This window comes from Miscanthus floridulus, chromosome 5, assembly GCF_019320115.1.
Source record: "Miscanthus floridulus cultivar M001 chromosome 5, ASM1932011v1, whole genome shotgun sequence".
NCBI lineage: Eukaryota > Viridiplantae > Streptophyta > Magnoliopsida > Poales > Poaceae > Miscanthus > Miscanthus floridulus.
The window spans coordinates 9,364,197-9,375,822 of NC_089584.1; the positions used below are offsets into that span (position 1 = coordinate 9,364,197).

General features: G+C 46.7%; 1 protein-coding gene across 4 annotated transcripts; it reads left to right on the forward strand.

The window, feature by feature from the left end:
• Positions 1-6,386: 6,386 nt before the first annotated feature.
• LOC136449467 (protein TWIN LOV 1-like) lies at positions 6,387-10,129 on the forward strand. 4 transcript variants are annotated; one of them, XM_066449506.1, is made up of 7 exons: positions 6,387-7,398; positions 8,172-8,379; positions 8,504-8,568; positions 9,174-9,253; positions 9,369-9,397; positions 9,487-9,571; positions 9,753-10,129. In XM_066449506.1, the coding sequence occupies exons 1-7, from the start codon at positions 6,819-6,821 to the stop codon at positions 9,912-9,914; spliced, it is 1,209 nt and encodes a 402-aa protein (XP_066305603.1). In that variant the 5' UTR covers positions 6,387-6,818; the 3' UTR covers positions 9,915-10,129. The 4 variants fall into 4 exon arrangements, with proteins under 4 accessions (XP_066305603.1, XP_066305601.1, XP_066305604.1 ...); XM_066449504.1 differs by having other exon boundaries at positions 6,389-7,398; positions 9,342-9,397; XM_066449507.1 differs by having other exon boundaries at positions 6,392-7,398; positions 9,487-9,550.
• The last annotated feature ends 1,497 nt before the right edge of the window (positions 10,130-11,626 follow it).

Sequence of the window (11,626 nt, forward strand, 5' to 3'; positions counted from 1 at the left end):
TAGCACCGTAGTAAGAACTAGAAGATGAAAGATGGTGAAATGGATCTGATTACTCAACTCTTGCTTAAAAGTAGAATAGGTGCTTACATAGAATGGTTAGCTAATGATCTAATCATGACTGCTAATAAAACACATATATAAGGATTCACTTCTAGTAATGCTTTTTCACAAAAGGTAACCCAACAAACCATAAAGCCTATCATATCCTTTAGAGACAGAAAATTATTCCTACTAGTCGGGTAAGTCTTGCAAGCATATTATGTACTCAGAGTTTATTTACCCCTATTGCAGGTGCAGCTTGAGGAGTAGCTATTGTGTGGAGGATTCTTCTAGTGGGCACAGACGGATCCTTGTATCTTATCGTCAGATGCTTATTTTAATTCCGTTGTTTAAATTCCGCACTCTAAACTTGGTATTGTAACAATGTATTTTCGAGAACTCTTGTTGTATGAAATAGACTAAGTATTGTAAACTCGTTCTCATTATTGGATCCTGGAGGAAAAACGTGGATTATTCGAGTTTTCCCTTGGGGTGTGCTCGACGGAACCGTCCAATGTAGCCGGCTTTTGGGGTGCTTAGGGTCTGGTGGGAGACGAGCACCTCTAGAAGCGTGCTATTTCAGATAGTTCTACCACAGAGGCCCACCGTCAGCACCATAGGTATACAGGGAGGCAAACGTGTGTCAAGTATTGGCCTCTATAAGTCCACGCTACGTCGGTCTCATCTCTCTTTCTCCCATCCCCATTCCCCATCCTATCCATGAACCCTAGCTCGGCGATTTGGCGGCGGCGATGATGACTGAAGGCGACAGGAGAACCAAAGGAGGTGGTAGGGCAAGGAAGCAAGCGCTGGTGGCTAGGGATACCAGAGGCGGCCGCACCTACACCGAAGGCAATGGATGCCCCATAACGCCAACTGGTGTTCCACGGCAATTGGTGGCGGCGGTAATGGAGGACAACGACAATAGGTATCCTTCTTGCACTCTTGTTGTTGTTTTGACTATTCACAGTGTTGGGATATGGGTTTCTATTTGGTTGTTAGTGTAATGTACGCCATTCTGCATATTTACACTTACAATTTCATCTGCATTAGGTTTGAGATAGAGATTAAAGTTGAAGGTTTCCCTTCCAATGGCTCTGATAGGAGGAAATCGTATACGAAGGGAACTGTTTTTAAGTGGGATGTCTAGTTTGGGAGTTTAACACTTGAGTTGTTGCTGAGTACTCTATGCAAGGAGTTGAATTTATCTTGTGCTCAGACACCTACAGTGTGGTTCTATGACAAAAGACTGCATGAGAATGTCAGGTTAGCTAATGAGATTCAGATGCTTGATATGTTTCAAATGTACAAGGAGGAGAGGAGGTGTCAGGTTGTAGTTGGTGTGTTTGATAAGGCAGCTTGTGCATATGATGAATTTGATGCACTAGAGCCTCTTTGTGTGGTTCCTCCTGATGTAGAGTTAGGCAACCTTTATGCTAACATGTCTACTGAGCCAACTAGTGCTGCAATTGAGCCTACAACCAAATCTAATGTTGCTGCTGATGACATTCTAGAGGCAGCTACTGTAGATGTAGATAGAGAGCCTGATATGTTTGATAATGTTGAAGAATATGTTGGAATGGATGATGAAGCTGTGTAGATTCCAGTGCCAACTACACAAGCAATTGGGAATGCACATGGAGCTGATGACAATGCACATGCATCTGTTGACAATGCACAGGCATCTGAAAATGCATTTGGTTCTAATTTTGATAATGATGTTCCTATTGTTGATGGGGCAGAGGTTGCCAATGAAGACCCTCTTGATGTTCATGTTCTACATGATCCTGTGAATTCAAAAATCCAGAAGGGGAGCTATTTTGTGATATCATTTCATTCAGGAAAGCCATAAGGCATTTTGCTGTCATCAAGGGTTTTGAGTTTGCACCTGGGGTCCGAATAGACAAGTCAAGATTCATTGCGAGGTGTTCAGCCACTGACTGCCCTTGGCGCATACATGCTTCTACCATTTTTATAAGAAAACTGTATAGGTAAGTTCACATCAACCTTATTATGCCTTGTACATGCTAATATGTGTGACTAAGTCATTGTAATATGTCTTTTTTAGATCAAAGTCCTACTTGTGGAGCACAACTATCCTACCACCAAGCTTAGAGAAGACAAAATGGCTTCCCAGGGTTGGTGTGCAGATAGACTTGGGGATTGGATTAAGAAGAACCCAACTAAGAGAGCCAAGGATGCTAGAGACAAGTTGGAAGGTGATTTTGGCATAAAGCTGAAGTACTCAAAAGCCTGGTCAGGTTTACAGCAAGCTCTAAACCAGATTCATGGTAAGTATGAAGAAAGCTTTCTACTCCTTTTCAATTGGGCTGCACGGATTGAACTTAGTTCTCCTGGAAGTAGAGTACAAATAGAGTTAGAGAAGGTTGGTAAAAAGAATAGGTTCAAGAGAGTATTTGTTGCTTTGAAGCCATGCATTGATGGCTTCTTAGCTAGCTGTAGACCATTCATTGGTGTAGATGCATCTTGTTTGCATGGAAAATATACTGGATAGTTGGCTTCAGCTACTGGGGTGGATGGGCACAACTGGTTGTACCATATTGCATATGCAATTTTTTTACTCTAAGACTGAGGATAACTGGAAGTGGTTTCTAGAGATTTTGCACACAGTCATAGGAGACCCTCTAGGTTTAGTGTTATACTCAGATGCTTGTAAAGGGTTAGAGAAAGTTATGGGGGTTGTCTTCCCACAGGCGGAGAACAGAGAGTGCATGAGACACATATATCAAAACTTCATGAAACACTACTCAGGGGATGTCTTCACTGACCACATATACCCTGCTGCAAGGAGCTACACAGAAGGGCTATTCAGGTGGCATATGAAGAAAATCTATGAATTTGCTCCAGGTGCAATTGACTATCTTGAGGAACACCATGGCCGAATATGGTATATGTGTGGCTTCTTAGAGGAGAGCAAGTGTGACTACTTAACAAATAATGTGCCTGAAAGTTTTAATGCTCAGATTAAGCAGTTCAAGGGACTTCATATACATGAGCTAGTGGACAGACTGAGGGAGTTGATAATGGAGAAAAGGTACCTCAGAAAGAAGATAGCACAACAGTGGGAAGAAGGCATACTACCTAGTGTTATCAAGGAATTGAACCTGATTAGCAAGAATCTCAAAGTTGTTAAGGTTGCAGTAAGTCATCCAGACTTTGCAGAGGCGACTGTAGTTGATGATTGGAATAACAAGAAAAGGTGCAATAGCCGCAGACATGCAGCCAGCAAGCAGCAGGATCACCCAGGTAGATGCCGAACAAGGGCACATGTCAATATTTAAGTAACCTCAATCAAATAAGGTCCTTGCATATCAAATATTTACAGCTGAACAATTTGTTTCATTGCACAATTTGTTTACAGCTCAACAAACAAGATAATTGCATATCAAATATTTAAGTAACCTAAATTAGTTAACATTACAGCAAAGCTCAACAATGACACCAAAGCTGACGAGTTATCACTTCCACATTACATTAATATTTAAGCAGCTACCATACATCAGAAACACCAAAGTTGAGAAGTTTTCACTTCCACATTATAGCAACAATGACGCTAAGGACAACACCTACAAACCCTACAACTGAAGGTACTAAAGCTGCAGAATCGATCACAATATGAAGTTTCTTGGTCTCCAGTTCCTGCTTGGGCTCAACCAGCACCACCTTTGGCTCACTAAGTTGTACCTTCAGTGCCAGAACATCACAAACAAGACTGTCCAAAATTTGACGAACCTCATCCAATTCTTCCTTCCCTAGAAGGGCGGGCCTATGACCGGAAGGTCCCGGGTTCGAGTCGCGGTCTCCTCGCATTGCACAGGCGAGGGTAAGGTTTGCCACTGACACCCTTTTCCAGACCCCGCACAGAGCGGGAGCTCTCTACACTGGGTACGCCCATCCAATTCTTCCTTCAAACCGGCATATGCTTCACCAGACACTAGACTCAAACATCCCGCGTCCTTCATCTGCAGCCGGCGTCCATGAGCTTTTGCAGCTTCATACTCGACCTCGGAGCGAATGAAGCCACATGTGGTTGGATCACCCTATGTTCAGATCACAGTTGTGTCATTCAGTGAAAAACAAGACTTTGCACAAGCCAAGCATGGCAAGAAATCAAACCTTGACATTGTAGGGGCACTTCAAAAACCACTGATCCTTCGTATCCTCTTGCTTGCTTCAGATGCGGATTAGAGGAACAAAGCAAAAGGGGCACTCTCCTCTGCTTGCAGTGCCGCTGGAAGCAGACGAACCTGCCCTCATCGCGTTGCCTGCACCGGAGCCGCCTCTCACTTCAATCGCCGCAGCCCTCTATTGCTCCGGCCGCCGCAGCTGCACCGGAGCCGCCACCCACTTCAATCGCCGCAGGCTGCACCGGAGTCGCTAATGACTTCAATTAGCACCGCTTGCTGGTTCTCCCAATGTAGCCGCCTGCACCGCCGCTGCCGCGCACCTGAATCACACCTGCCACCGCCTTCAGTCGCCGTCACTGCCGCCAAATCGCGAGCTAGGGTTCATGGATGGGATGGGGAACGGGGATAGGAGAAAGAAGAAGAAGACCGACGCGGCGCTGACTAAGAGATGGCCGATATTTTCACGAGCGTTTGCGTCCCGTATACATACGGTGCTGACAGTGGGCCCTCGTAAGGTTGGGGTGTAGAAAATGGCATGGTTCAGCGAAGCTGGGAATTATAATGGCCTATCTCCGATTAGACGATTTGCAATAGCATTTCTCAAAAGTTGAAGAATTGTAATGGCCTTTTTAAAAAAAAAAAAAACCCTAAAACTTACAGGTCGTCAACTTTCTCACTGACAATGAGATGGTCGCTACTGCTGCCCAAAAAAATTATCTGTGCCTCAGTCCTGGCCATTGGCCCCTGCGACCCATCCTGGCTGAACTGGCAACAATCACTCAAGGAATGCAACATTTAATCATCAAGGTTAGAAGGGAAACAAATAAAGTTGCTGATAAGCTCGCAAAGCAGGCTAGGCAAGCAAGTGTTACAAGCTCTTGTCTGTATTCCTGTGAAGCGTTTACACACTCTCGTCCTTGTAATGTGCAACAGGCACTTCAGGCACTTCAGAACTTTCAATGGGGAATGTTTCGCCCCATCTCTGTACTACGTTTATAACTAGTAATAAATATCCTTTACCTTTCAAAAAAAAAACATGCTGTAATATAGACGGGCCGAGCAAGCCTTCTTTTGGTATTTGCAGGCCCAATCTCTGATTTCATGGCATCTGAAGTAGGCAAGTTTTCTCAAAAAAAAAAAAAAAAATCTGAAGTAGGCAAGTAGCTCCAAAATGCTGACTGCTGTGCATGTGCATGCACAAGCATGCAGGCCGCTTGGTGCGTACCCGTCGCCGTTAAGGCTTCGTTTGGGAATCCCAAACCACGGGACAACCCGCCCTACGCGCAGCCTCAACGTTTGGAAGCGCACGCGAGGGGCCGGCGCTGCCCCAACCCCGGACGTTTCCCTGGGCGCTGCTCCCCGACCTTGGACGTCCCCTGCCTCGCCGTGCGAGCAAGCGCTGCGCTCACGACTAAGGTTGGCACAGCACCGACCAAGAAGAACACAGTACTACTCGGGAGATGTGGGCCCGGTTCAGAACTGTCGTTTCAGGCCGGGCCCTGCAGGACCACGCCGCCTGGTGACGCGGCAACACGTCCGCGAACAACCTATCCGCCACGTCCTCGTGTGGCTCCTATCCGTCACCGGTCCCATAACATAACACCTGCTAACCGTGTCAGCTCCCTCCCTCCTCTGCCAGACGAGTTCGGAGCGTGTAGCGTGAGTACGAACTGTGCGAGTTATGCGCGTCTAAGTTGTACCTGATAAAAAATATATACCATATATGTATAAGTAGAGAAAAACAAGAGATCCGTAAAGTGTAAGCTCAACCTCATTTAATGACTGGTGAGTTTTGACACAACCCTAAGCGCGAAAGTTTGATAATTGGCCGGCTTCAAACTTGAGGTTCAGCCTTATTATTAGCAAATAAAAAAGGATCGATGGCAAGCATGTGGGAGAGGCAGCTCAGGCTATGGGTAGGAGTAGGAGCATAGCCGCTGTCAAGTTTGTCCACCACCAGCGCTAACTTTGGGGGTGGCCTCGCCCTGGCAATCTGGCATGGGCTTCACGACTTGCCACACCAGCGCTAGCTTTTGTGGCTCACAGATCAAGTGGATGTTATGAATGCGAGGAGAATTAGGAAAAAGAATATGAGTAAAACTAGCATAAGAAGTTTTTTTATAGACAAATAAAAAGCTATTATTGTATAATTTGGTTTCTTACAACTTAGCTAATAGTCGAAGAAGAGGGTTTTTTTTAGACAACTGACCTTATCTTAGGTGGGACCTACCTTAAGGCTGGGAGGTTGCTAGCAGGAATTTTCTGTGTGCTGAGTTAAACCACTCTTTGATTGGATGATCTCACTAAAAGACAAAGTCAAGTCTGATTGTTTGCTGGACGTCCTTTGGCACCTCGAGATTCGAGCGATACTCCCGTGCTCCGTTTTTTTTTTTTTCCTTTCTGAAGGAAAGAACCAAAGCCCAGAGGGACGAATCGCCACGTCCGCCACAGTCAAACCACTCTCCAACTGCAGGTGCAGGAGACTAGCAGAGCTGAGCTGCCCCAAACAGAACCGTCACAAAAAATAAAAAGAGAGGACTCGACGAAAATTTCGCAGCCATAGGCCCCGCTCCCCCCCGGGCGCAGATCTTTTCTCGCTCCCCTCTCCCCGCCGATCACGCCGGCGGCACGATGGCGACCTCCGGCGCGCCGGGTCCCGACGACCACGACCACGACCACGGGCACGGCCGCCTCGCGTCGTCCCTGACGACGCGCTACTCGGACTGGGTGCTGGAGGCGCTGGACGAGCTCCCGGGGAGCTTCCTGCTCACGGACCCCGCCCTCCCCGGCCACCCCATCGTGTACGCCTCCGGGGGCCTCGCCGCGCTCACCGGCTACGCGCCGCGCGACGTGCTGGGCCGCAACGCGCGCCTCTTCCAGGGCGCCGCCACCGACCGCGCCGCCGTCGCCGGCGTGCGCGAGGCCGTCCGCGCGCACCGCGCGCACCAGGCCGCCCTCCTCAACTACCGCCGCGACGGCGCCCCGCACTGGGTCCTGCTCCACCTCGCCCCCGTCTTCCACGCCCGCGACGGCACCCTGCTCCACTTCCTCGCCGTGCAGGTGCCCATCGCGCCCGCTGCTGCCACGCGCGGGGCGACGTGCCACGTGCCGGGGCCGTTGCTCGCCGCGTGCCGCGACGAGGCCAGGGTCCGAGAGGATCTCCCCTGCGCCACACACGCGGGGAAGGTGTTTGTCGATATGGACAAGAGAGGTCAGTGTGCCTGCCTGTGTAGTACTCCTAGTATGTTGCACTAGTAAATTACCCATTCTTCTCGATTTTCCCTTGAGTTTCAAACATTAATTGCAAGTGAGTTCAATTAAAGCCCTTTGTTGCCTTGTTCCTAAAGCTGAACGTATGTTCCAGATTGACCTGCATAAGACTAACTGCTCATGAAATCGTCCCTGGTCGATTAGTTGGTTACTTGGTTTGCCAATTCAGCTATCGTAATTATAGTTGCACTACTCTCATTTGTGGGCATGGACAGACAAACCGCTGAATAAGTAGGCGTAGTGGTAGATTACTGAGAGTTAAGTACTCCCGTGTTTTAACACCTGGTCTTGGTTCGAAGTCTGTTAATCATGGTTATACACTTATACTGGGCCTGTTTTCCCCAATGTGGACCATGAAGAGTTGCACGCACAAATACATATATGTGGTACCTCTTTCCTTAGGTAGTGGTTACATGATTCCTCCCCCCCACCCCCCCCCCCCCCCCCCCCCCCCCCCCACCCCCCAAAAGAGAGAGAGAGAGAGAGAAACACTAATAGGTTTTGGGATTAGGACAAATCACATTTATGCGATTTCCTGACTGAAGATTCAGTAGCCTGCAGTAGTTTACAAGTCTCCATAAACTTTCTTGTGTTTACCTTAGTATATCAATTTAAGCTGGGGTCTCATTTTAATGTTTTCACCCTCACACAAGTATTGAACGAAACATAAGTGAACCAAGTTGTGAGTATCTTGTTGCTAGTTTGCTGTTGCAGGGCTGGAGGCCGAGGAACCACGTGTAGCTAGTGACCGTGAGAAAGAGATGGCAACAAGTACGGCTAACAACATTGTCTCTGCGCTGAACCGCTACAGCAAGCTAACTGGTCTAGTGGTCAGCAGCAAAAGATGCTGCTCTATTGGCATCCCAGCACTCAGTTCGTCGTTAAACCTCTCTCTCGGTAGAATCAAACAAAGCTTTGTATTGTGAGTTGTTTGGATATCTTGTCCATTATTTTGTTGCCTTGTATTATTTTGTGCTCAAAACATTGTATCTGACTCTATTCATGTGTGCTTCATTATTAAATTTACCATTTTGAACTGATCACAGGACTGACTCCCGCTTGCCTGACATGCCAATTATTTATGCTAGTGATGCTTTTACATCATTAACAGGTAGTTGTTCTTTGACTATTAGTACCAGATTATGCATTCTAACAACTTTTTGAAGTATGTAATATGTGCAACTTCCGATATATTACTGTTATCTTTTATATATTGTTTTCACTTGATCAAGTTACTCAAACTGATTGTATATACTTGGTGCATGCGTACATAAAACTCATGTCTTTTGGGATTATCATGTGAAAGAAAGAGCAAATTTTCACCCCCTGCAACAGACAGAATCCTGGCATGGTTTTTATTTAAGGTGGGGGTATGGGCTACATTTTTAATTTCTTTCTATAAATGATGTAAAAATACAATTTGAAACCTCTGTTTTTGGTGATGTTATTGTGTCGACAGACTTATTAATGCACTTTTCGCGTACACCTAACACAGTTTTAATGTAAGTTGTTTAGAGACGATACATTTCTTTCTTTGGTAGTTGTGTATCCTAGTAGTTGTGGTTCCTTTGAGTGATGTTTATTTTGGTTAAATCTTGCCTATGTTGCCAACTTGACATCGGTCCATTACTCTGGTGGCTATACTTTAGATTTCACTAGGATAGCATTTTTTTTACAGGCAGGACTTATGTTGCTCTTAAACTTTTACTTCTCCAGGTTACTCAAGAGAAGAAATATTGGGCTGTAACTGCAAAGTCTTAAACGGTCCAGGCACTAGCTTGGAGGTTTTAGAGGAGGTGCGGACCAGGATTAAATAGCTTGTATGACCACATTCCCCATAATATTGCTTACTTTTAAAATTTCTATTCAAAATTGGACGCACAGATAAATCAGCATATTTGTTCTGAGCAGGCATGCACAGTGGATCTACTAAGTTACAGGTGCGTTCATGCATGTTTGTACTGGTAGCTAACAGGTCAGCTTGTGGAAAGAACTTGACAGAAGTTTTGTTGCCTCTACTTTCTATCAGGAAAGATGGAAGTTCATTCTGTGATCTTCTACATGTATCTCCTATCCGAGATGCTTCTGGCAAGGTTCGCTTACATCTTTCTCAGGTCTTTCCTGAAAGAAGCTGTTTCTCAGATGAATTAATAAACAATTACTACACAATTTCTATGTCCGTGTACAATGAAGCTCTTAAGTGAATAGATTTGCAGTTTGCTATCAGTCAGATATTCTGCTCTTGCAGTACAAATGGCATGGGAATTTTTTTCGACTGACTTCATAACCATGCAGGTCGCCTTTCATATCTGGGTTCACCTTGACATGGGTGCAAAGCACGATTTTAATGGGTTGGCCCCCGAGGTATGGCTGCTTGGTGCTGTTGGTGCGGTCAGAGTTGCTGTGAGAGGCTTGTCAGCGTCAGGTAGCCTGTTGAGACCATCCCATAGCAGTTAGCCTCCTTGCCATTTCATGACACGTCGACTGGCCTTCCAATGTATACATTGCTGCTTGCTATTGAATGTAAAGTAACTGCTTAGCATAACAAAGAAAATGAGTGCATTTTGAAGGAAAATTCATGGTAAATACACGATGTTGTTGTGATTATGTAACCATGTGGAATGATGAAGTAAAGAAAAGAAAATAGAAGCTGCAGAAATTCTCCGATTCCATAGTTAGTTTTCATTTACCCAATTACTTGAATTGGTTGGCTTGACAGAGACTGCAATTCCGTAGTTAATTTCCATGTACCCAATTACTTGAATTGATTCGTTTGACACAGAATGCATTAAGCTGAACTGTGGCGCAGTTTTGACCTCACAACTTTTGTGGCCAGTGATAGTTGACTGTTCATGCACAGTACAGTAGTAAGTTTGGGTGTAAATGAGAGAATTTCATTTGTCTGGAACTGAACTTTCGAAGTCCACAGAATTTGATTTTTATTAGGAATTTTGACCTCACAAACTTTTGTGGCCAGTTGATAGCTGACTTTTCATGTACAGTGCAGTGCAGTAGTAAGTTTGGGTGAGAATTTCATTTGTCTGGAGCTGAACTTCCGAAGTCCACAGAATTTGATTTTTATCTGGAATGTACTCCTATGATTATGACGGCATTGGAGGCTATATTGTCGTACCCGGCCCGTCTGAAAATGACCTGCCCTGCATCTGTATCTGAATCTGTAGGCTGCTAGGCTTCAACAATGACAGCCTAATCTTATCATTAAAACTCTTGTGTCCGATACACTGGCACGAGCCACGAGTCTAGCGGTCCGCAGCCTCTGCAGCCGTATTCATACGTACGTGAAGGTTCGGACATCTGTGGTAGCTCACCACATCACTGTCAGCAACTGACACGTGATATACTAGTACTAGTAGTACTAATAGCCGTTAGGCCAAGCTAGCTAAACCTTCTGCCACCTCTTAGCTCGCTTCATATCGATGCTTCGTATGAAACGAAAGGCTCTAGAGATGAGGACGCCGAGATATTTCGTTAGGCCAAACAACGTCGTGCTCGCGCGCCCGCCGCCGACCGACGAGGTAGCTGCCGCGAACTCACCCAAGTGGACGCACGAGCGAACAGCCTCGGCGCCGCCGTCTCTGTCGCGCGTAGTACATACGTCCGGCGAGCAGTGGTGGGGAGGTCATGGGTGCAAGGAGTTTGTCTCGCCGGAACGGACGCACGACGCCGCGGTTTGCACCACAGAAACGTACCCGAGCTCACGGTCCTGGGGTGGGTCGCTGCCGCCGAGGACGGACGCCACGGCGAGATCGCTAGCTAGCTGTTCCGTCCGAGGTGCGTCCGGCCAGGCACGCCCGCCCGGTCGCCGTCCAGGTGACGGTAACGTTTTCTTTTTCTTGACCGGCCGATGCTAACGTTCTGATGTTGTGGAGAGCAGAAGTCGAGCATTAATTGGGCACCGTTGGAGATGGTAGAACGTACGGCTAGGGACCTTGCTAGCGTGAATTTTTATATGAGGCCCGACAAAATGGTAGATAGCCTGGTAGACGCGACCGCTTGTGCGATTCCGCAGCAGCACAATGACACAAGTGAGCGAGCTAGAAAACCTACGACCGCGGATTGCTTACCTTACCTGTCGAGCTGTAACTAGCCAGCGCGCGAATGTCGTCGTCACACTCACACACACCAGCGCACCCCTGCCGCCGAGGGAG

Excerpts from the sequence above, each read along its gene's own strand:
- LOC136449467 (XM_066449504.1), top strand. The coding sequence starts at position 6,819 with ATGGCGACCTCCGGCGCGCCGGGTCCCGACGACCACGACCACGACCAC. Across the intron at positions 8,569-9,173 it reads TGCTTTTACATCATTAACAG|GTTACTCAAGAGAAGAAATA; the intron begins GTAGTTGTTCTT and ends TTACTTCTCCAG. Across the intron at positions 9,572-9,752 it reads TTCGCTTACATCTTTCTCAG|GTCGCCTTTCATATCTGGGT; the intron begins GTCTTTCCTGAA and ends ATAACCATGCAG.